Below are 25,894 nucleotides of genomic sequence, written 5' to 3'. Positions count from 1 at the left end.
ACAATTATTGGTGGAATAGTAACGGTATTCGAGAATTTAAGTGGGTAGAAAAAGCGCGGTAGAAGATAAAAATGTCAGTTGACGTTAACCATAGATGTAGCTCCAATAGTAATTCTTATCGTTAATTTTGTCATCGCTTTTCATATAATAAGTAAAAGTTTTTTAAGTAAACCACCTAATAAAATTTATGTGTTTCCGTTTCTGTAAAACTGTAATATTTTGATTATAATACTTACAATAATACACTTTTTTTTATTCATGGCAGCACTTTTATAAAATGGCAATAGTAAAACTCGTTGACTTTTGTGTAGCTTGTTGCTTTGATTTATCTGTGGTGTTGAAACTTTTTCGAGCGTTTCTCTGTTTCTGATTTCTGTGCATTTTGTCCAATCCACAATCCATCTTGTCGCCTGGTAATTGTGCTTGTGGCGCCTGTGGTGCACTTGTGGTGGCTCGTTGCAGGCCTGTGGCTTCTGCATGCGCCGATTGTGCTTCGATTCCTCGGGCGTCGTTCGTTCCGCTTGCTTCTGTTTCCTGTTTTTAGAGATCGCAGGAGAACGTTCAGGAAACTGAACGATGGGATTCGAAGTTAATCGTTTTCACGGCGATGTAGATGAAGAACTAATATGTCCTATATGCTCTAGCGTTTTGGAGGAACCCGTACAGGTATTTATCATATTACATATAGCTCTCGGTTTTCAGACCAGTGTCAGTGTACTAAATTTCTCTCGTGACAGACATCGCAGCTGTTCCTAATATGAAAACACTCCACAGGTCTTGCGTTATCCTTATAACTAACAGCGTTACTCATCGATTTCTCCACTTAAAATATATTCGTACATAATTAGTCAATATGCGTGCATTATTGCGCTATATACACTTATCCAATGAAATCTAACAGTGTTTTAATTATTATAGTTTTCTTTCAATAACAGAAGAGTTTTGTTATTCTTTGAGTATCATAATGTTCTGTATTTTGCACAAATCACTATGTTCCTCAGTCTGGGCAGAGTGAAAAATACAATCGTATGCATGGAATAGAACCAGAGACCTGGATGAGTGTTTTTGACTTGATCGGGTAATTATCCTCAATAAATAAATGTAGTATAGTTGAGTCTGTTTCATGGTGTACTGGTTTGTGCATTTGTCTACCACGTTTTAGTTCTGGGTTTAATTCCCGGCAAAGGTTGGCATTATATTTATTCAACACATGGTTTTTCTCTGCAATATTTCATGGTCCCTGGACTGGCGCCTGAGGTGCAAGACTTATCAATCTTGCCTTCACATATATCATAAATGATGAGCACCAATGTGGTGCCCTTTGCGCCATTAAGTTGGGAATAAAAAATGATAATATTGCTTTTCATACAAATGAACTTTCAGTGAAATTTATTGAGCTGTTGAAACAGTTATTAACTGTATTCTTATTTAAAACTGATACCTGTTTGAACTTTGTTTTTTCTGTAGGCTCCTGTGTGTGAACATGCATTTTGTAGAATGTGCATAACTGAATGGTTAAGTCGTCAGCCCACTTGTCCGGTTGACAGGCAACCGATTACTTCTGGCCAACTCCGCGCTGTTCCGAGAATTCTCCGTAATTTATTAGCTCGGTAAGTGACTATTGTCTATATCTTCTCGAGTAATCAGATGCCCCACATGCTATTTATTTGTGTATATCTAATGTTCTTTTATTGATTTTCTACCTTCATTCTGTTACAGTCTTACAATTCTGTGTGACTTCGCTCCATATGGATGTCAGTCGGCATTGAAACTTGACAAATTAGAATTTCACGCAGCCGATTGCCAATTCAATCCGAAGCGGCCCACACTTTGTGAAAAGGGGTGTGGGATGGTAATCCCTAAAGACGAATTAGATGCCCACAACTGTATTAGAGAACTTAGAACTGTGGTTCAGTCTCAAAAAATTGTTATTAGTGACTTTCAACAACAAGTTAGTGAGTTGAAATTCCTGATAAATGAGCACAAAAGAGAACTGACTTTGTTGAAGGTAAGCCATCAAACATAATCTTGTATCATAATTTTATACTATTTCCTATGTTTGCTTAACTTATTTTAATATTTTCTGTAAATATTTTACACATCGTCGATGGCAATCCATCACCGCATATGTAATATCACTGCCATTTGGCTGTAAATATATTTGAACATTGCTATTAAATACAATTAAAAAACATTATATTCTATAATTGTCAAGTAAAACTACCCGAATATTTTTTTAAAATTCCATAAGTTAACCTTTGTAAGTATGTATATATTCATTTAAGGTCATTGAAATTTTTTTTTAACTTTCAGGATTTTATGCGAGCGATGAGGGTGTCCAATCCTGCTATGAGAGCTATCGCTGATCAGATGGAGAGGGATGAGGTAGTGAGGTGGAGTGGTACTCTGGCTCGAGCTAGGGTCACACGATGGGGGGGGATGATTTCCACGCCAGATGATGCTTTGCAGGCATGTGATTTACCAAACAATAAATTATTTTTCGGTATAAAATTTAATATGGCGTATGTGCGTTTTTAATTGTTTTATTATTTAAACCTATATCATAGGTAAATAGGTGCGAAGGTTTTCACGGTCACTGTTATAAATATTATGTATCTTTTTTGGGTGATACCGTGTATGTTGTCTATGTCATAGGTATTCAAATAATGACTTACATTTTGATTGCTTCCATTTATATTTATGTTATTTTATGAGATTTACAAAGGAAATCATGTAATTTAAATTTGCGCTTTGTTTAAAATTTGTTTGCTATTTCTACTGGGAAGGGTAGAAATAATTTTTTGCCAGCTCCTTATTAAAGGTGGAAAAGTCATATCTACCCAATGTCAACTCTTTCAAGATGGTCTAAACTATACACACATCTTGAAAAACATTAAAAAATATATATTTTCTTTTGCGTATACAGTACACATACTCTCATGAAAGCTTGTGCGTAAGAAGGTGATTTTTTAGATTCTAATGGTTTAATAAACTATAATAAAACCTCGTTTTTATGTTCCTTAATTTTACATTTTCCCGGTTTTTACGACGAAATGTCTAGGTCCCATTTTTGCCATACATTCTCCCCAATTAACGTTTTTTAATAACCCCGGTTTTAAGCTGAATTTTTTTTAAATTCATTCAATTCATTCATATCGATTTGTCAAAAGACGACCCGCGCGCCGCCGCGTGAATGGAGAGTAAAATCAAGGTAAATAAAAAAAATGTGTAAATTATTGTCTCAAACTAAATTCTAATTAGCGTGCAGTGTAATTGACCATTTTTGACCAAGTGTCTAATTTTGACATTTTACCAAATAATGACTTGCAGTTGGCGCATGTTAAGGAAGAATAAGGTCTTTCCATCAATAAATTACAACGCAGAAAGTTTAAAAATTTGGCAATAGAAATATTATTTGAAGTTTTAAACATAGTGTGAAAAGAATATACTTTAAACAGTTATCATAAAAGTGGGAAACAGTTTTCCTGCGATGTAAATGACAGTTGAAATTCTGTGGTACCATACTAAGAAAAGTAATGCCATATAAATAAAATTACCCAATATTTAGAGAAAAAATCGTTGTATGCATTTTATGCAAATTCAAAATTTTATTTTCATGTTTTTAAGGTTAAGTACCAACATAAAATTATTTAAACATGTCTTTTTTTAATATATATAATAAAAAATAACACATTGTAGTATTGCTTGAAAAAACACAAAATATTTATAATGAAATAATTGGTAAATATGAATAATCCCCAATTATGACAGTTCCAATTTTTCTGCAGTTTATTTAGTATAGTCTAGTACAATAATTATTTATTTGTGTAATTTCATTATTTCTGCACAATTTTTATTTCCTCACTTTAAGTTTTACCTTTTTTTTGCACCCTTTAAAAACGTAAAACAGCGGTTTTACTATCAATAAAATTTCCCCATATTCAGGGGGAAAATCATTATATGCATTTTATGCAAATTTTTACGCAAAGGCCAGACCTGAAAGCGAAAGTAGTAGTTCTTTATTGAAGTTCCAGCACTTAGCTAATGTTTACCGGGGTTCATAATTAGAACTTCCAGCGCATACAAAACACCTTTGCTTTACTCAAATACTTTAATTTGGGGGGGCATTTTTAGAGTTGCAAATAACTTACCATTAGAAAATGGGTATCAAGTTATGGTAGAGCGGGATTTAAACCTCGCAGCTCATGAGTCGAGACCACAACCCGGTTAGTACACAAAAAAAAGTAATACTTGCTGTATTCCATCATTTATTTTCTTTAAAAGTTGTGTAACTTTGCTGCGCAAATGCGAATTTATATTTGAATTATGTTGTTCTCTGTACATTTATGGTATTATTTCTCCTTTATAATACTCAGTGTAGTGTCTTTTTCTCTTCAGAATATAATAAAGCGCTCAATTTCTGAATCTGGCTGTCCTCCACACATTATAGACGAGTTGATGGAACATTGTCACGAGAGAAGATGGCCTCCTGGACTCTCCTCATTAGAAACAAGGCAAAACAACAGAAGGTAACATTTTTAAATAATTCATACATAAATATGTATTTGTCTTAGATACTCATGTCATGTGAGAAAATGTATGAATGTAGTGGAAGTGAGGTCTATACAGTATTGTATGAATTAATGTGAACATTTAGCATTTTCTTTTTTTTTTAAGATGGCTACTCTGCTGCAAGAATATTTTGACTTTTGTTTTTATAAAAAAATCTCTTAACATGTTATTCCGCATTGAGTTATTAACAATGTCAGTCGCTCCTCATGTTCACTGAGTTATACGTGTTTTTGTGGATTTGTGAGATATTGAAAATAAGCTGCTGGGAACTAATATTCCAGCACCATGTCATGTTTCCAAAACGTTGTTGAACTATTTCAAAAGCACTGAGGTGAATCTTCTGGATTCGTCTGGTAACTGCCGGATATTCATCATCGGGTCAAAGACTATATAATTTTTTTTTTATATATCGTATTATCGGCGCTACGATTTTTCAAAGTTTTGTATTTCTGAAATAACTCCGCGTGTAACGTCAGAGGTTCATTTCCGCTTATTCTCATTCAGTTCTTCCCATTGGTCCAGAAGCGACAAGCAGACCGGAAATCTTCCATAGCTCTCAGATCATAGGTTGATTCACATGAACCAGTGACGTCATTAAAAATAGTGCGTTTTTATCAAAATATATATTTTTTTTCTGTACATATTCAAGAAACTTTGCCGTACAATTTAATGCACTAATTTTGACCCCGCGTAAGAAAAATTTTTTTGTATCCAATTTCCCGTAGGGCTGAAATTCCTCATTCAGGCGTGTTGACATATCTCCTATTGAATAAAACTGAAAGATATATATTTTCTTTAAAAAAAACTAGATCAAAAATATATCTGCCTGTGTTCACATTAATTCACACAATACTGCATACAAAGTAGAGCGGTGTGGTGTTCTATCCTTTTTGCCTACCACTACTGGAAACGTTATGATGGCTTGTCTGTTTGTATTGTGAAATATCAGTACATCCATTCTTACTAATTATATTGTTAATGGAAATTTTAAGATGATGTATATATATATGCAAGTAAAGTAAGTGTCTAAATTAGTTTATATACTATGTAATATAAGCTAACTTAAGAAATAAGTAAAAAAAATACTCAACAGATAATTATGTAAATTGTTCAAGAGAGGAAAAAGAATTATGAAAATAAATTACATGTGTTTTTTGTTTTTGTTTCCATATTAGTATAATCATTGTACAATGAAAATTGGTATTTATGTATCAGGTCAGTCCAAAAGTGTAAATAATACGCACAGTTTATTATTATAATCAATGATATGTTTGCCTTAATTATCTACTATTTCTCGCCATCTCATAGGTCGCTTTTTTATTCCATTAGTGTAGAAAGACTCTGGTTTTGATGCAAAAAAACGTGAAAGTTCCTTTTGTACTTCATTTTTAGAATAGATTTTTTTTCCCTAATAATTTTTTTTATAGGGAATGCAATAAATGAAAATCACTCGGAGCAGTGTCCGGGGAGGAAGCAGGATGTGGCAAAAGCTCCCAATTGAATTCAGTAACTTTTGTAGCGTTTTCTGAGCCGTGTGTGGCCTACCATTATCATGATGAAATAACACTTTCTTGATATTCTCCAATAGCTGGAATTTTTTTTATCGGTTCTGAGTTTAAACGACAAAGTTGTTTACTGTAAACATCTTCATTAATGGTTTGATTCGATTTAAACACCATACATATCACATCAAACACTTAAGAGTATCTTTTTAGGATGCAAAGATACCTTTGCTTTTGGAGTGCAAACAATTCAGTTTTCGTCACCTCTTATCAAACGGTCTAAAAATGGCTCTTGTTCAAAGCGAGATAAAAGGAAAGTGTAGATGTTTATTCACTGCTTGCAGTTGGCTGCGGATAGCTCACACTCACTTTCCAAGCTTGGATACTTTCCCGATCTCCTTTGAGTCACGAAAGATTGTTCCATGAGATGAGTCTATCCTTTCTGCAATCTGATCCTCTGTTAATTGTGGCTCTGACTCCACAAGACTATTGAGAATATCGTGTCAAAATTAAAAGGACGTCGAGAACTGGGATCATCATTAATTCTGCTTTCTCCTTCTTTAATTTTTTTTAACCGTTTCTGGGCAGTCCTAATACCGATACTATGTACACTGTTAATTTTTATCGCTGTAGATCTAGCGGTTTCACCGCACAAAAATATAAAACGGGACGTTTGTATTAATTACTGATATTTATTTTATACGGGTACTTATTTTCATCGGATATTTACAAAAGTTCGTGATAGACTGACTAATACAATAGGCAACCAATCGATGACAAGATTCGAAAAGTTTGAAAACCTATTGTTCTACGTAGTGAGTCATAGAGAATCCCATGTATGCAATACACACAAACTTATGGGCTGACCTGAACTAGAAAAACCATAACTAAGATTTTTGTAATTTTCTTTTCCCTTACTAAAGAATTTATGCTTTGTCCCTTACAGCATTTCCAATTTCCGTTGAAGATATGCGATCATCGCATAATATGCATAATGTGGAAGTTATTGTTACTGATTTTTACCAACAGGTTGTACGAAAACTACGTCTGCAAAAGAGTTCCCGGGAAACAAGCCGTCCTTGTTTTACCGTGTGATAATGTCCACGTTGGAGAAGACATGATGATTGAACCTGGATTAGTAATGATATTTGCTCACGGAATTGAGTGACCCATTGCATCAATAAACTACAGTAAAGCCCCCTTTATCACCTTTTCAGGCGACCAGCATTGAGAAAAATGTTGTAGCGTTTATTTGAAAGTCTAAAACTGAGCAAAATGTTTGAATATTTTTTCTGCTTTCTTTTATATAATTTGGGATTTTGTTCAAATTAGTCCTTCAAAGGATTCTTAATATTTTTTCCTGTTTTATTTTATTTCATTTAAAATTTTTAGTTCTTTGAAGGATTCTGGTTTTCTTTCAATTCTTTTATTAATATTATTCCATAACCATTGAATATTTTTTTCGGTATTTTGTTAATTTTTTTGAAAACATTTGAAATTATTATTTTGTATTTTTTCAAACAATACTATAATCTATTTCAAAGTTATAAAAACAACGAATAATAAATTACAAACAGTGGTTTGTACCTTAAATTTTATTATGACTCAACTTTTTTTATTCCATCATTAGTTTTTTAGTATATCTATTATATCTATTATGGCATTACTTATAATTTTTTAATTTAAAATCCAACTGTCATCATGATTTAGGCAAATCTGTTAATGCTCTTATGAAAACTTCAATACCCATTTTATTCACAAACACTTCACTTCCTAAAGTTGTCACAATCTAATATGTTAAATATGGCATTTTTTATAAAAAAATATATGTGTAAGGATTTAACAAAAATTAGCCATTAACAATATTGGATTGGAAAATAAGCTAGTTTGTTCTAGTCAATAAAAGTTTGAAAGATGCGATGCAAAGCAGATTTTTAGAAACTCATATAGTGAAATAAATAAGTCAATTACAATGCACCTATTTTTAATTTTGTTCGATTTATCCGTAATATGTGTTTTCAACGAGTATTTATTGTATGCATTTATTTTTAGAATTTTCCAGAATTTATTTCGATGAAATGAATAAGTAATGCCAAAAAAATTTGATCTTACTACAAAAAGAGACATTTTCTTTTCCGTACTATAATCGCGTGTATTAATGATGCAGGCAATAAAAGGGTTGTTTATGTTTACTTGTTTTCATATTTAATTTGTGCATGGCGGCTTTGATACAAGGAATAAATTTCAAATTTCTTTTGAATGTAAAACTCAGCAGATGAAAAATGTGCAGTGAATTAATTGGGGGTCAATATTTGTATGAGAATTCGAGAATTGTTGGAGAATATTTGGACTTTATGTTAAAATTGTGGAAAGGGAAAACGAAATTTATATTATTATGCATATAGTAAAATCAATCGAATTTCCGTGAGATATATATATAATTTAGGATTATTTATATTACATTGTTTAGAAAAAAATATGAAATAACCAAATTACCTATATTGACATATTATGTTTATAATTATTGTTTAAAATTATGGCATTGCTTCCATTGTTCCATATCAACCAAACTGGCTTTGGTTCGAATAGGCGATGAGGTCTGTACAGTTATGTGCATCTCTGATGATTTTGTCGTATCTATGCTGTTTAAATAATGTATGGGAGAATTTTAATATAAATGAAAAATTGTTTATTAACACACCTGAAGAGTAATACCCGTATGCAGAGACAAAACTTAAGGTGAGGAAAGTACATTCTAATTTCAAATGCAGAGAATAACCCGAAGGTGAAGACAATAGAATGTACTTTCCTCACCTTAAGGTTTGTCTCTGCATACGGGTATAAGAATGCCAATAAACTAAATTAGTTTTTACAACATTTAAATTTATAGTAATACAATTACATTCAAGTAATAACTGTTTAAAGATCGTAATTTTAAATTGGCTTTGATTTTCTTTATCATATTATTATCTATTTTTTATTATAAATTGAGTGGGAATGCCCACTCCAGTGGCCTCACTATTAATATAATGATTGAACAATAATATAATCAAATCAAGTGATTAGTTTTATTCCAAGGATAAGAAAAAGAAAGACTGATGGGTTTCTTGAAACGAGAGTACAGAATAAATAAAGTATTGTTACAGTTTGCATTAGTGAATCAGGTACTTTGAGAAACCTACATGCCTAGATGTGCATTACTTTACGTTTAATGAAAATTGTATAATATTAATTATAAATACACAATGATAATTAAGTATGTATTCTTTCAATGAAAATTTACGATTCAATTTTTCAAAGGATGATTCAAAGTTATTTACAAAATAAATACTTTCAAAAATGGCACCATATAGCAAAAAAAATCATTTGTCAATAATTATATTTAAAATCCATACAAGGTCCTCTCGGTTATGAAAAGACTCAAGAGTGAAAAATACTCCTTTTGTAACAAACCTTTTTATGTTTTCTTTTAAAATTTGGTAATTAATATTTCCTGAATGGTGGTAAGATTTTTTTTGTTAGCTAGGTAACTTAAAATAGTTACAGAAAGGGTATGATGATGAGTCATCTTAACCCTTTAGGTGCAACAAGAGAGATATTTCGCGCATGTTACAGCGCAACATGAATATTTGCATGTAAATATCTAGAACATGTTTCACTGCCAATTGAACACACTGCCTAAAATGAATAAAGAAACATTTTCACTTTTGACTCCGCATGATATCCTCTTGCAAAACATATCCCCATCAACAATATTTTTATTTCCATCATTTTTATTTTTGTTGAACTGTTAAATGCTCAAAACACGCATATGTGTCCTAATTGTTTTCAGCACCAAGATGACCATTTTATTTTAACACATTCGCCGCTTTGTCAACTGAACTATTCCAATGGCGCCGTGTCAGTCATAAATGACCGTGAGTTCCTACTTTTAACTTGTTATTTAGCACTGTTGCATCAAAATAAATTAAATAATAATATCCTTACACATTTTATATGAAATAAAACCATATAAAAAACCTGTTGGTATTAAATAAACTTTTATAAAATTTTACTTTAAGTTTGTTAAAAATATAAACCTTGATAATTGTGGTTTTATATTTTCTTTCTTAAATGTTTATTATATTAAATAATGCAATCATTATGAACTGATTATTGATAGTTTGAAGATTTGAAAAATAATAGACCACGTAAGCCTCTCCAATGGGAATGCTTGGTGATAAAATTATCTATATTTCAAAATAGACAATATTTTGAATGTATAAGTGTATGCAGATTGTACCCTTAATCCTTAAGTTGATAGTGTGAAAACACTCACTCCACACACCCGAAAACCGTTTTAAAGACTGGGGTTTCCTATTGATTTCGCTCATACTAAGAAGAACAAAATTGCGTAATTTTTGTCAATAAACGAGTTACTTTCGAAAAATTTCACATTAATAAACTGCGATTTTAATTGAATTTAACTCTACTACTTTCATTGCCTCTTTCGCTGTGAGTTTGTCAGATTGTAAGGACGGCTTATGTCAGATATCTGCACTAAATGATGCATGTTGGATATCGAAGTGTAAAAATACCTTTTTAAATAAATATTTCTTGTCAACCTGTGGTTATCCACGAGGCTTTACAGTACTTGCATAATACTTTACGGATAATTTTTTTTTTTTATTAGAATCTACTTCAAAATTTTTCTACTTCAGTTATTGATAATAGAAAAAATACTGAGAACCCAAAAAGTAAAGTAATAGACATACATATGTACAAATGTGATGGATTTTTATGGTTCATAGATACAAAAAAAAATACTGTAAATTTTGTAAAAATAGCCATATTATGTATACTTATATTTAATCTAAAACACCACACAATTTGTGTATGTTTTTTATTATTTACAGTTGATGAAAAAACAGCTATCACAAACATATAATTAAAGATATTTTTTGTTTTTTTTGGCACAACAGACCGCAAGACCCAATCACAGCAGTGAATAACAATACAGAACGGAAAGAGTCTTAGCCACCCCACGGGGGCTGACATGTTCGACTTCATTCTTTAACATTTTACAACAGAGATGAAGAACATTTAAGAGAAGGTAATATAGAAGTCTAGGCATCTACAGGGCTTATGACCTGTCAATGGCTGGTTTAAGTGGCCACTTTACACACTGTGTAACATTCACCATTCCGCCTATATTTGAACATCTATATTCCTTCAATTCAACATTAACAGATGAAATAATTGAAGGAATATAGATGTTCAAATATAGGCAGAATGTCGAATGTTACACAGTGTAAAGTGGCCACTTAAACCAGCCATTGACAGGTCATAAGCCCTGTAGATGCCTAGACTTCTATATTACCTTCTCTTAAATGTTCTTCATCTCTGTTGTAAAATGTTAATATAAACAGCTCCCCAGGGAGTTAAATCCAGTCCTTGTCTACAAAAATTTGGACAAGCTCAAAATATTGTTCATTCTTTAAATTAAAGGTTATAAAAATGAGTTGTCAAAAAGATTACCTTCTTCACATTATATTATGTAAAGCAGTGGTTTACAAATTTTATGTTACCATGTTTCAAAACTATTTATTCTTGACTAGAACCACTTATTTTTATTAGATAATATGGTCATATTTTTAATCAAACAATGTTTACGAAACATTTAATTTGAGAATAAAAATCTAGATTTTTTTATTATGAATAAAACTATTGATTTTTTTTCATTGCCATGAATTTCGAAATATGTTTTAAGGAAATTCATTATTACTTTAATAAAAAATATGCAAGAAAAATTACTGTACCAAAAGACAGTTGACGAAATTAACTGAATTTGGTGAATTGTTCGGGACTGTGATTATTGTAATCATTCAGTTTGTTTATTTTTAAATATGTGAACAAAGGGTAAAAGCGCATGTTAAGGCACCTAGCTTTTGTATTGTGATAGTGTTGTCTTTATAACAAATATAATATCGTGGGGTAATTACTACTCCTAGGTCACTTCGAAATCGGAATTTTTGAGTTGACTACTAAAAACACATTTTTGTATCCGCCATAAATGCTACTAATAGACATGTGGTGCATTCAAATCATCCTAATATTATTTCAATGCATCACATCTTGTCTATTTTAAACATTCATGAAGGAGGGCAAAAAATATTTTTAGATGCTGATTCTTAAATCCTGATTTTGAAGTAATCTTGTTGTAGTAATTACCCCACGATATATGAACGAGCTTTTATGTCAAAATCTTTGTACTTCTCTCGGCGCCTCCTAGTTTGGAAAATATGCACAAAATATATGCATAATATTTTGTGAATTCATCTATTTTTATTTTGAGTAAAAGAAACTATTTTTTGTTTGTACATTATCGTAAAAGTTAAAATAAGTTATAGTTTTATATAATAGAGTTTAATTAATTTATTGTGACTTGAAAGTGTGATTTCATGCACAACAAAACCTAATATGTACAGATATAGTATTATAAAAGAATTGTTTAATAATAAAATTGTATAAATAATAATTCTGATTATTATTTTTGATTATGTCATGAAAAATCCATATAAACACATTATGTATATTTTTATATACCAGCCTGTCCGCCTCATGGTCAGCACCTTTGGTCTCGGTTTCAATTCCCGGCATGGTTAACATGAAATATTCATTTAAGGTGTTTTTACACTAGAATATTTCATAGTCCCCGGACTGACACCTGAAGCGTAAGACTGATCATCTTACCGTCAAGTAACAAAAATGATCAAAATACGCTATAGTTGGTGTACCAATGCAGTGCCCTGTACACCATTAGGTGTGGATAGGAGAATGAGTGCGATATTTTTATCTATTTTTAGGTGCATTGATGCAAAATTATATCTATGTTGTTTATTTGACTTTGGAATTACCTATGTACGCGCTTGTTTAGCTATGTATGCGCTTGTTTAACTGTGTGCTGGCACAACTTTGAATTGTATTGTACAAAATATGTTTTTTTTTTCACCTAAATTAAATTTCTCTTCAGTGAAGATTAGTTATTAATATGATCTCGGAGTGCCTTAATGTTTTATTTATCTGTTTGTTAAAAGTAAATATGTAAAATAAAAGATTTTTTTACAAACTGTTTTTTATTAGATCTGAAAACACTGAAAATATAAGTAAAGAATGTTTGCAATAGTGCAAAATAAGAAAATTGATAAGCATGGATATATATTTTTATTGTAACCAAATTGAAAGATAATTATTTGTGTAAATTGGATTTTACTGTTGTTTTTCCAATTGCTTTTTGGGAATTGTTGGTAAGACTTCGCATTAAATATAGGTACTGAATGTAGCGGACACATAAATATTTCAAGTTGGTTACTGTAACTGTTATTATACCTTTGTTGTTTGCCAGTGGGTATTTTGCTTTAATAGTTGATAAAATACTACTTTTCAGAGGCTTGTTCTTGACTTTTTTTTTTACTGTCCTAAGGGCTAGTTTTTTAAACAATCTATCAAACATTAGTAAGTACTAAGAACCATTTGCCGATCGTAACAATAACTGATGGTTATTTGTTTTACAAACCAATTTTGTTAACTGATGGCAGCGGTAAGTACTTTAATAATCAAAGTTTCAATTTATTTGTTTTTTCTAATTTTCCTAATTCTGATTTGTAAATTATGTAAATATTATAAAGCATTGCTGTTTGTATACCTATTACTAATACAATGTATAATCTTTGCCTAAAACAATGCGGAGTAAAAAAATATAAGGATGGTACTTAATATACAAGAAATAATCACATTTCGCAAATTAATTAAGTTGAAAATAAAATAAATGATCAACAAAAAAAATGTGGGTCATAGTATTTTTCCTGCCAAAATTGGATTTATATACCCGATTGGTATTGCTACGATCATTTATAAAATGTTACAATCGGCTAGTATACCAAATATTAGTTGAAAGTGATATTAAGCTTACTTACGGATGTTTATAAAACTGGCCCTAAAAGTATACATTTATCAAATGCCAAAATACCTTTAAGCTATAATGTTATATGCCGGGTATTAATATCTGTTTTTCATTATTGTTCGCATTCGCATTTGCATTGACAGTTAATTAGAATAACTCTGCAGAATAAGATAGTAAACAAAATGTATAAAAACACAAGAAAGATACGTAACACACAAACATTAAATTTTGCCCACAAATATATCGGTAGTCAGATGGCAGAAAGGATCATCCGTGTTTTAAAAAATGTTCAGGAGAGCTGAAATAAAACCTAGATTCAATCTACAAACTAAAATATTTTAGTGTTTTGTCAGGTTTTCAAGAATTAATAACCTTTTTAAATATTAGTGTTGTTTTTTTTTTTCTGTGTATACTGAAATATTTATTAAAACTGCTGAAAATTAAAAAAACTGAGAAAAAATACAAATGGTCCGTTCTGCCATCTGATTACTGATGCACTATGATTAATTGAAGAAGAAAAAATGTATTTGGCAAATCGGTTGGTTAAATAATTAAGCTTAGGTAGTTTTTTTTATACTTAAAGCTATGCAAGACACGTGACACAAGTGACACTTGTGATTATTATTTTAAATGTAGGTAGGTTTATCCAAATCAGAGGATTAAATAAAATAAATGGTGAGGATTAGTGAATTGGAAGAAAATATAAAATCGGTAATGTAAAAGAAATTGTAATGTAAATCAGTAATGCATCAACAGATATTTAGAAAGATATATTATTATTAAAATGAACATATTTATATTGCAAATTAAAAAAAGTATTTCGAAAAAAAACTCGTTGATACCATGCACGAGACCTTCATAATTACCATATTATTATTTTTAAAAACTGCTTTGAACGCCACTGTCTTACAAAAAATAGAATGCATGGAAATAATATTAAAATTTATGGTAAAAAGTTATTTTATTTAAGATTTTTAAATGTAACGCATTAAAAAAAGTCTTATTGTTAGCTTCATCGAAGTATGTGTTATTTAACCGATTAATACATGATGTTGGGTTTGTGGTACATGTGGTTATTGGATCAAACTTAATCAGCGGGACAATATCCTATGCGAGCATCTCCATGGGCACTGGACGGTATTATTTCTATTTTGGCTTTCCGGATATGGATATTTTTGATGCACCCAATGAAGTTCTTGTGCGAGCGTGACCCTCTGACTTTTCCTATGTAAGGATGGCCACCAATAAAGATAGAGGAGGTGATATTGGTGGAGATTCCTTTTCCAATCCCGGGCTCACTGAATGCCCCCTCGACTCCAACAGTCACAACATGTTTGGATTTTGCAACTGTAATATAATTAAATAAATATTTGTAAAACCCGCGCGTGATATTTAGATTATAAATAAATATATAAAGTAATAAAAATAGGAAAATATTTTTAGGCATTGCCTAGAATCGTCTGTTACATGAAGGTAAGTCTTATAAAGTCAGTGAAATATTACAATGTAAACACACCTTTGTAAATACATAATTATCATTTGTACTTCAATCGCAGTGTATCAGCAATTATTAATTTGTAATGTACACGAAGACAATATTGTGATTCAAGCACTATTCGAGGAACGTTAAATTACAATGAAAAACCATCTACTAAATATATATTTTAAATTGACCTTGCTGGGAATCAAACCCAGGATCTCAGCAGGCATGGTAGGCAAATGTGCTAAATAGACCATGAAGTGGACTAATCTCAACTCTTTTGCCATTGTTTCAGGATTTTTACCCGAGAATATCTATCGAGCATGTCATGTCACTACTAAAAACAATTTGTTTTTATAAAAACGAAAAGACTTTTGTAAACAAATGAACAGCAATAATAAATAATTTATTGAAAATTAGAATTAATACGCTCATCAATTATGTTTTACTCACCTTGATTTCATTTGTGAATCATTTTTCTATTATGCTTTATATTTATAGTTTTTTTTTTCTAGAATGTTTCTACTGTTGATCATATTTGTCCCAACAGGGCTTGTAAAGTCCTCAGACATTATTTATGCACAGCTTTGTAATGCAATAAATAAATTAAAAAATCACAATTTAAAAAATATTATAAATTAATTACCGTAAATATTGTGCCAATCTCCATCACACAGCAGGTACTGATTTTTCAATACGTTGGAAGCTTGGAAGGGTCCTTCCCCATTGTTAACTCTTATGATGATCGTATTATTGACTATCTCCAACACGATGAAACCTTTCCTGCTGTTGACACTCAAAAGTATACCAGAAGATTGACGAGTTTTTATATCTAAAGATATTTCAAACTCTTCTCCCAATATTATATTTTGTAGAAGCTGTTGAATTCGAAACACCATTAAGTATAATATTCTTTAAAATCCATATTCAATAAACACATTTATAGGTACATATTTACCCTGAGATATCCCTTTCCTCCAAAGTGAATTCCTCTTTCTAGTTGTTGAGCACAAGAATATGTAGCTACTTTAGATTTAATATCTGTCACTGGTTCACCACCCATTAAAAAGTTGCGTAAACATCCATTGAAAGGATTATAAGATTCCTAAAATCATAAAAATGTTGAATATTAAAATTATTGATGAAAATGAACACACATATTACAAAGCACACATTAGTGAAGATTTCATAGTCTTTTAAAAGCCATAATTGGGAATTGTAAATCTGAATGTATCTAAAGGTTCTTTTGAATGAGAGTGTACAGATTGTAGAGATTCATCCGGCTGAAACAATTTACCTACTAGGCAAGGCCTGAAAACAGTTTTCCAATTTGCATACTTCTTCTTTTACCGATTAGTTGATTCCACAATGTTTTGAGTATGTCCAAATGTTTGCAGATAGCCAATTATAACCAACATGATAAGGGTTTCAGCTCTTTTACTTCACAAAAGTCAACAGATGGAAGAGTTGAGGAAATGTGATGTTCAAACATAGGCAGAATTGTGAATGTTACGCAGTGTGTAAAGTGGCCACTTAAACCAGCCAAGGACAGATCATAAGACCTGTAAATGCCTACACCTTCATATTCTCTTCTCAAAAATGTTTTCCCTCTCTGTTGCAACAAATTTAGATCTGATATATTTTTTTTAGTTATGGGCACTTTATCAAGTCCATCGGTTCTGTTGATTTTGCGGACGGCTAGTTAGTCTGCGAACGTTTTGGCCCTATGAATGTGAAACAAGAAGGGATTGGGTGCATACATTATTCTGCCATTCACGAGTTTGGTAGAGCATTGGCAGATGCTTTAGTTAAGTCCTGATTAGAGCGTGGTTGGTGATACTGAAGCGGTTCTGTATGTATTTTCTGTATTAGTATTATTATTATTTTCTTTTACTATTTTGTGGTACAATCAATTTGAGAACAATTATTGGGTGCTGATTTTATTTTTTATGTGATTATTTATATGATTGTAAATCTGTATGTTGTTGTCTTATTTTAACATAAAAAAGACAAGTTGATTTCCTTGAAATAACTCATTACAATACTATTATCTGTAATTCTAAATAAGCATAAATGTTTCCTGATAAATAGTCTTTATGGAGAAAAAGTTTTTTTTTTCATTTTTAAAGTAAATTTTTTACTATCACTCATAATATGATATTTTTGAGGAAGATTTCACTAAGTAAATGAATCTATAAAAAAAATTTACCTGCAAATTATAAAGTACGTCTGTGGAAACATTAGCTATTCCGCCCATGTAGAATGGTCCTTGCATGATTATATAGTTGGAAGATCCTTGGGATTGTCCTTCAGCAACAACCTCACCATCCACAATGAGTTTCCCACTAGTTTGCTCTCGGTTAAATACTACCGAATGCCATTCTGCATCATTATATGTTTTTTGTGAAACTAATCTAGCAGGTCCTGTTCCGCAGTTGAATGAATAGTGAATCTAAAAACAAATGTACCACAATAATATGTATTAAATAAATATGAATATATGTATTAACAAACTGTATAAAGATACGTTAATTTATACCTTTCCATCCTTCATGAATAATGACACAAAGTTCTTATGTGATCTGTCCGCAGCATAGAAGAGTACACCACGTTCTGATGTGGTATTAAATTCTATACTAAAATCAAAGCTCTCTTTGTATCTGGCAGGGAGTTTCTCAAACTCAATTCTGCTGTCATATGAACTACCTGTAAATTAATACGATATAATATATTGATTATATTTTTCTCATATAACACATGAAAAAATAATATAGAGCATCTGATTTGAGATAGTTTTTTTCATGCAAATCAAGTGTTTGTCTTTGTTCATTTTATATTGATATGCTGCGTTATTTTTTAATTATGTTCTTGTTTTGTATAATATTACTGTTGTGCTATATTGTTTAAGTGTATTATTTGTCCCATCCTAACACGGGACTTTGGTCCCGTGGAGATGAGACTTGTGACTCAATAAATGTGAATCAAATTAAATTGACAATAAAAATATAAATAAACATAATTTATTATTCATAATAGTAGTAGGTGACTATCGTTAAATTAGAAGTAACTAGCAAATAAACAAATGCTTAAATATTTGCACATCACAGTAATGGCTGTACAAGAAACTCAGAAGTATATTATTGAGAGTGATCTTACCAAACCTGAAGCCATCAATCAGATTTCCATCTTTAACCGTTCCTGATCCATATTTACATTTTTCTACAGACGGTGGAGGTCTTTTGGTTTGTCTCTCTTGGTTTGTATCTACGTTTTCTTTTCTTGATATTGGTTTTTGTGTAGTGGGTTCTTTGGGTTTGAATTCTTTTCCAGCATTTGGCCCTATGTAAATATACAAATGAAAAAGTGTATCCGAAAAAAAAACTATGATACCTACTACATTTTGTACAAACATATCACACAAAACAGTCACAATATATGAAAAACAAACATGAAGCACGGTGATTTTTACTTAGGCATAACTGCGCGCGCAGGCGGAAAGTTGCCTGGGTGTTTGTCACAATTTTTTATAAGTTATTAATTAGTGAACATCGAACCCACTCGAGATCACTACGATTAACAGCATATTAATAAAAATATATTTGTTGTAGTTACTAAAAAAATAAATATTTAAAATTAAATAATTAAAATTTTTACTAATGTAATTTTTGTAAAAATAACCCGTACTATAATTTTGATTACGCATCTTCTTTTATCATTTAACTATGTAAAACGAATATAACATTGTGTTGATTGTTGTATAAAGCATTTTTTAAATAAATGTGTACCTATGTAAAATGAGTATGGGATGACTTATGTATTACCTAATTCATTATAATACACTATAGGAATACCAAATATTTTTTAAAAATAATAAACATTAATAAATGGCAATAATTGTTAATAATTTTACAAGTCCGGGCGAATGAAGAATACAGCTATGTGTGTGAAATAGAACCAGAAGCCTGAATTCAAGTAGAGATAAGGTCCACCTCGTAGTGTAGTGGTTAGCGCATTTGGCCACCATGTTTGAGGTCCCGAATATGATTCCTGGGAACGTCGACATGAAATATTAAGTAAAAAGGTGGTTCTGCATGTCAATACTTCATGTTCCTGGACTGGCGTCTGAAGCGTAAGGTTGATCACCTTGCCTTCATGTAACAGATGATCGATATATGCTGCATTAAGTGCTCTGCATCCAGTGCGGACAGAGATGTGATTATGTTGAACATGAATAAGATCTGTGATTTGAGATTTAAGTAGTGACAAAATACTAACAATGGAATTGGTTTAAAAATACTTGCCTATAGTTAAATGCCACCGCACGTCACTGATACACACGGTTTTTCAGGGCTAGACCGCAAAACTTCAGTGGAACATTCCTCATGGTAAACTTGAAAAGAAATCATAATATTTTTTTTCCAAAAACTAATTGAAAAAACAAAAAAAATAATAATAATCTTAAAATGGAGTCAATCCTTAATTTCTCCGGCTAGCAGTCCCTCCACAAACCCCCTACCCCTCTCCTACCCAGCCGCTTCCCTTGTCCGCGTCTGGTGCGTGTCGCTTCATTGGTCAAATACGTTTTTATTTCATTTTTTTGTAAGGGAGGGGTAGGGGTTTGCGGAAGGTATGCTAGTCTGAGAAATTAAAGATTTACCAAATTTTGAGATTACATAAAAAAATATTTTTTTTTAAAACATGTGTTTTTGGAAAAAAATGATTAGGATTTTTTTAAAGCTTACCATGAGGAATGTTCCTTTGAAGTTTCGCAGTCTAGCACTGAAAAATCGTGTATGTAAATATATATGTACATGACAAACTATAAATGATGTGTTACAAATAGAGAACTTACCTTGGATTCTGTGTGGTGGTACTCGTGTAATATTCTTTCTTCCGGGAGGTGGTTTTGTTATATCATCTATTTCTGCTTCTAAAATATTGCCTTCATGTGGTACCATGGGCACTAAAAAATTAAATGAAAAACATTATTGACAAAATCACATGAAGGTACCTCAGTATATCAGTAAAAAAAAAAATAGAAGTACTATGTACCATGTGTTGGTGGAACTTGACCAGAAATCGCCTTCGGCTCTTTGGTGCAACGTCCCAAAGTTTCACCGCTTCTCTCTATGGCGCTTGCGAAGTTTATGATAGCTCCATTAATGGTAGCATCTCCAAGACAGCCCGAGAATGATTTCTTCGTGGCAGATCCTGATGGAGTAATTGTATATCCGGGTGGCACTCCACCAATGAACAGATCTCCATACATAAAGTGAAGTTTAGGGGGACTAGTATCTGACCTGTGAAAATTGAAATGAAGGAAATGACTACTGTGCCACTAAAACTGACTGAGTAAAATAAATTTAATGTGCATAAAAACATACCAGTAATCATCGTAGTCGTCAACAACTATTCCTAATGCGGAACTATCGTGTGTTACTGTAACAACATGCCACTGATCATCATTATACATATTTGATCCAGTTGTAAGTTTCTCCATCTGACTTAAGGCTACTAGCGTCCCATTAAGAAGAGAAAGTGATATTCCTGCAGACTGGTAACTGTTAGTGGCGTAGAATATTAAACCTTCTTTAGCCGATGTCTTGAACTTAAGACTCAATTGGAAAGCATTGGAAGATGATGCATTAGGTTTTCTTAAATAGCCTTGAGAGTCGGGTGCAAACGAAACCAATCTGGCAAACTAAAAGAAAAATATAAATTACTATAAGATAATATATTGGGGACTTGAATAAGTTCTCGTTGTTTTTTCGTGAAAACGAATGGTTTATTTTTAAAAATTAGTAAATAATGTGTCATTGAAAGTATTGTCCAACGCTAGCGATTACTTTCTCTCATCTTTCTGGCAACATACGAATACCATCTCGAAAGAGCGTCTCATCTTTTGAGGATATAAAGTAATTTTTTGGAATCTTTATAAGAATGGAAGTGCTGCTCAGCCAGGCCATAAGTCATTGCTCAGAACAAGTGCTATTCGGAAGTAGCAATGTCCGGTGAATACGGCGAGTGGGATAGGATTTCCCATTCGAGCATTTTAAATTATGTTTCAACTGGCTTTGCAACATGTGGCCGAGCGTCATGATGCTGCAAAATTACTTTGTTGTGTCTCTACTTGTATTGGGGTCATTTTTCCTTCAATGCTCAGTACTCAATTGTAGTCCATAGCCATCCCCTATGATAGTATTGTTGGGTTTGAGGAGCTCATAATACACTATACCTAGCTGATCCCACCAAATACAGAGCATGAGTTTGGAACCATGGATATTCGGCATTGCCATCGATCTTGATGAATGTCTGGGCTAACCCCATGATTTTTTATGCTTCGGGTTATCGTAGTGAACTTTCATCACTAGTGCTAAAAACCTTACCTTTTCTGTCATTGAAGCACAGGTTCACACGTGAAAAAACGCGGTTCAAAGTTTTTCAGCTTTAATTTGTACGGCACCCAATTTCTTCATTTTGAATAATTCCAAATGCTTTTAAACATTTTGCCAACTGTTGTGCGATCAACCCCTAATGATTGACATAGATCTATATCGAGAAATGCTTCCGATTCTTTGTCATGTGCAAGAGCATACTTTATCTTCAACATCAAAATCGTTATTTTTAAAGCGTCGAAATCAATCTCTACAAGTTATTCCAGAGAGAGCATGATCGCCATAAGTAAGGACACTATCTGTCGGAAAACAGCAAAAGTCCCTAAATAATATGATGCACAAACATTTTATTGACGCTCAGTAGAAAAAAAAAAAGATTTTTTATTACCTGTGAAAGTTCATGTTACATACCTTAATGGGACAACCAGGATTAACACCAAACGCTTGTAGATTCTGGCTGAGGTCTACGGGTGTTCCAGATATAATGACATCATCTATGCAGCCATCAAATCCAGTGTTGATGACTTCTGTATAGTTGTGTTTATTGGGATATCCACCGAAGTACATTTTATCTGATATTTGTAGCATAAATTCGCTCCCACTAGCTTCATTGGTCTCAATGAGAACGTCATCAATATTAAGTTGACCCTTTTTGCGGTCTCGAGAAGCACTAAGTGTGTGCCATAGTCCATCGTTATATGTTTTCAAAGACCCTATTGTCAATACATTTCCACCAAGATTATACTGAAAAAATTAATCAATAAATTAGGATATTTTGGATGTTTGTAGCACTAACTTTGTAGTTCATTGTTATATTTTAAAGGAATACATAAATTTACTTTGTTTTATGAACCACTTATTTATTACCACAACCGACTAGTTTCGGAAACTCACGTTACCCTTTTTACGGTTATATAATGACTAAATATACAAACAAAAAAGAAACAGTGAGCAGTGGGTGTCGAAAAGGATAGAAGAGGGGGTAATTGTGTTAATGGTAGGGAATATTTTCCCTGTAAAATCTAACCCTACCTTAAACACAAATACCCCCTAATCTTTATCAACACCCACTGTTCACTGTTTCTTTTACATATGTACATTTAGTCATTAAATAACTCTGAAGAGGGCAAAGTGAGTTGCCGAAACTAGTCGGTTGTGATAATAAATAAGTGGTTCATAAAACAAAGTAATTTTATTTATTCTTTAAAAAAATAATTTCGATGCTGAATTAAAAACTAGAAAGGAAAAAAAATAAAGTCGAAAAGAAAACAATACCTGTAAGAATACTCTACCATCACGCATTTCAATAGATAAGAATTTTCTATTCTTCCCTGCTAAGAAGAGAAGGCCTTCCTTAGCATATGTCTTGAATTTAAGTTGTATGTCAGATGTTTCCTGCATTTTATATGACCGTGAATCCACAATAGCATAACCATTGCCATCAAATCTGTATCCTGTATTGGGTTGTTGGTTGATCAACACGCCTCTGAAATAACGAGCACATTTTGGATATATGTATTTAACGAGAAAATGTCATATTGATAAATAATACTGAAAAAATATTATTCAGAAACCAAAACAACTATTTACAATAAAATAGTAATGTAGGTAGAAGAAACAAATTATACCTTCCTTGAGCTCCATTCTTATTTCCTTGTGCATCAACGAAGTTCCAAAGACCTACAGGAGTATCACCAATAACGAGTTCTTCAATCTGCCCTTCAAAGGATGAAAACTCAACATCTTCCTGTACATTGAATGCATTGGGATAGCCACCAACAAATAGCTTAGACTGATCTTTATCTAAGTTGAAAATAGTATGCATTCCTGGTAAGACATCTTCGGTAACATGTAATTTCTCCGCACCACCCGGTAGTTCCTCACGAATTGTCATCTTCACATTCTTGCCAACCCTTAAAGAAGAAAACTTTATCAGTAAGATTTTTACGGAAATCAAGATATGTAGTTTGTAAAATGTAAATTGAAAAAATAAAAATCAATATACCTGTCGACTATTACTTGATACCAAACATTATCAGACACGGTTTTATCACTTGTGATTTTCATTGGACCCTCTCCAATATTTATTGTAAGTGTCGGTTTTCCTTTGACAATTTCGAGAGCCATGAAGTCATCCTATTAAAAAGCAAATAGTTAAAACATACACTAATGTACATACTGGAATAATAACCAAATGTAAAAATAATCTCAAGTACTAACACTCTTTGTTCTTCGCAATTTGGTGCCTTTTTGGTTACCCAAGTACATCAAGAAACCATTTTCTTGGGGTGTTCTAAAGTAGGCAGAAACGTGAGTAGAAGTCCCAAGTTCATCAACATTATCTGGAGGCTTGAGTTGTAAAGTTGTCGTAGGACCAAATTGAACACCAACTTTGATTCGATTTGCAACATCTTTAGCCATAGCGATGGTATTACGAAGCTGTTCAATTTTGCTATCAACTTCCTTGATTGATTTATCTATCTTTTGATGATTTTCTTGAGCATCAGAAACCATTTTTTTAATGGTGGGAATAGCTTTTTCTACAGTATTCACTGAAAAGGGATAAAACAAAATCTTATTTATTTTGGTGTGAAAGCACAGTAATTTGTTTAAAAAAAAACTTATTTAGATAGGCGGTTTACAAAGACAGGAGACGAGACAAGACAATTTTTACTAAAGGGCAAAGTGGAAAATAATTCATATATAATTAATAATCTAAATGAAAATCATATATGATTAATTACCAGAACCAACCAAACAAGCTTAAAAATAAATTCTAGGTAAAAAAATAAAAAAATATGATCTTACAATCATTTTTGATGAGTCCTGAAGACTTCATTGTTTCATCAATGTCTTTAGGAAGTCGCTCGGCCTGTTGTAAACTGTTTGGAAGAGATTGTGATACTTGTTTCATGATATTATTAACTTCGTCTGCTGTTTCATTTACCTTTTGAGAGTTACTATTGGCATCTTCAATAAATGGTTCTAGGGACATGACAGGAACACTTGAAAGTGACCTGTAGTCAGAAATTTAGGAAAACATCAAAACATTACCCACAATTCGAACACGATAAGCTAGCAAGTAGCAATTATTATTTTATACTCACGAAATTATAGCATTATTAGAATCATCTGCAAGTTGGTTCAAGTCTTGAACTGTTTTAACAGCCTTCTCTGCGATATTTAATTCGGGCTTAAGTTTAGCTTGAACTTGTTGTAAAGAATTGAAAGCTTCTTGATGAAGATTTGTACTATTAGCCTTAGAAATGGCTACACGTTCACCCAAACCTTTAGACTGAAAGTATGAAAATTCATAATAAATAACTGTTGTAAATTATAATTCTGCTATGTAAATATTACTGGTTTGAAAAAAATTACAAGGAAAAGTAAATTTTTAATTAGAATACCATAAATATGAAGAAATGATAAAGGTTAAGAAAGAATTTAAAATTTACAATAAAATTGGATTTTAAAAGAAAATCCTGGGTTACAATTTCTGCCTCTTTTCTATTGCTATGGTTATCTTACTTATCCAATAAATTTGTTTCAGTTTAAATTGCATCACCACACTAAACTTTGCACTTTAAACTGTAATTTTCCTTAGTCACTTATTCATATTGAAAATGTATAAACACTGGAACCTCGTTTTACACAATTTCAAAATTACAGTTCAAAAATAGTTTTTTTTTTAACATTGATTTATCAACGCATAACAGAAATGTAATAATTATACTATTTGAATCCTGCTCCAAATACAACATGATTATCTCCGTAGCAAAAACAAAGTTTATGACATTATCCAAAGATCCATTAGAGTGCAGAATCTCAGTATGTGACGAGCCAATTGAACAAGTGACCCAGTTCAGATATCTTGACAGTTAACTGCACAGCTCTCATGAGCTCCTCAGAAAAGTAAGGCTTTAGGTAGATAATGCTGCAGCTGTGGCGGGCTGCCTAAGAGTTGTCATATGGAGGAATAAAGATATAGAGAACAGACAGCAAA

The 25,894-nt window shown here is 31.9% G+C and overlaps 2 protein-coding genes across 5 annotated transcripts in view; one reads left to right on the top strand and one right to left on the bottom strand.

Annotated features, from left to right (window-relative positions):
* The first annotated feature begins 327 nt into the window (after window positions 1–327).
* elgi (E3 ubiquitin-protein ligase NRDP1 elgi) lies at window positions 328–11,157 on the top strand. 4 transcript variants are annotated; one of them, XR_015823482.1, is made up of 7 exons: window positions 449–666; window positions 1,468–1,610; window positions 1,720–2,008; window positions 2,314–2,469; window positions 4,399–4,529; window positions 9,907–9,991; window positions 11,036–11,157. XR_015823482.1 is itself a non-coding variant. In XM_088232908.1 (7 exons), the coding sequence occupies exons 1-6, from the start codon at window positions 577–579 to the stop codon at window positions 7,240–7,242; spliced, it is 948 nt and encodes a 315-aa protein (XP_088089034.1). In that variant the 5' UTR covers window positions 449–576; the 3' UTR covers window positions 7,243–7,264; window positions 9,907–9,991. The 4 variants fall into 4 exon arrangements, 3 of the variants coding, with proteins under 3 accessions (XP_088089033.1, XP_088089034.1, XP_088089035.1); XM_088232908.1 differs by lacking the exon at window positions 11,036–11,157 and adding an exon at window positions 7,104–7,264; XM_088232907.1 differs by lacking the exons at window positions 9,907–9,991; window positions 11,036–11,157 and adding an exon at window positions 7,104–8,263 and having other exon boundaries at window positions 328–666.
* Window positions 11,158–13,170: 2,013 nt separating this feature from the next.
* Window positions 13,171–25,894, bottom strand: part of LOC148277420 (laminin subunit alpha-like) — an 83,671-nt gene continuing 70,947 nt past the window's right edge. The window contains exons 42-57 of the mRNA XM_088232906.1: window positions 24,999–25,186; window positions 24,700–24,908; window positions 24,112–24,443; window positions 23,897–24,027; window positions 23,520–23,804; window positions 23,167–23,377; window positions 22,303–22,635; window positions 20,881–21,197; window positions 20,549–20,796; window positions 20,349–20,459; window positions 18,653–18,835; window positions 18,036–18,202; window positions 17,706–17,948; window positions 16,455–16,601; window positions 16,143–16,374; window positions 13,171–15,363 (exon numbers count right to left, since the gene is read on the bottom strand). Coding sequence (XP_088089032.1) covers window positions 15,104–15,363; window positions 16,143–16,374; window positions 16,455–16,601; window positions 17,706–17,948; window positions 18,036–18,202; window positions 18,653–18,835; window positions 20,349–20,459; window positions 20,549–20,796; window positions 20,881–21,197; window positions 22,303–22,635; window positions 23,167–23,377; window positions 23,520–23,804; window positions 23,897–24,027; window positions 24,112–24,443; window positions 24,700–24,908; window positions 24,999–25,186 — 3,597 coding nt within the window. The 3' untranslated portion in view covers window positions 13,171–15,103. The remainder of the gene's footprint in view (window positions 15,364–16,142; window positions 16,375–16,454; window positions 16,602–17,705; window positions 17,949–18,035; window positions 18,203–18,652; window positions 18,836–20,348; window positions 20,460–20,548; window positions 20,797–20,880; window positions 21,198–22,302; window positions 22,636–23,166; window positions 23,378–23,519; window positions 23,805–23,896; window positions 24,028–24,111; window positions 24,444–24,699; window positions 24,909–24,998; window positions 25,187–25,894) is intronic.

The sequence above is a fragment of the Micrasema longulum genome, unplaced genomic scaffold (genome assembly GCF_059751315.1).
Source record: "Micrasema longulum isolate JH-2025_06_02 unplaced genomic scaffold, ASM5975131v1 h1tg001037l, whole genome shotgun sequence".
NCBI lineage: Eukaryota > Metazoa > Arthropoda > Insecta > Trichoptera > Brachycentridae > Micrasema > Micrasema longulum.
The sequence above is the reverse complement of the archived record's forward strand: the minus strand, read 5'-3'. Positions and strand labels throughout refer to the sequence as shown.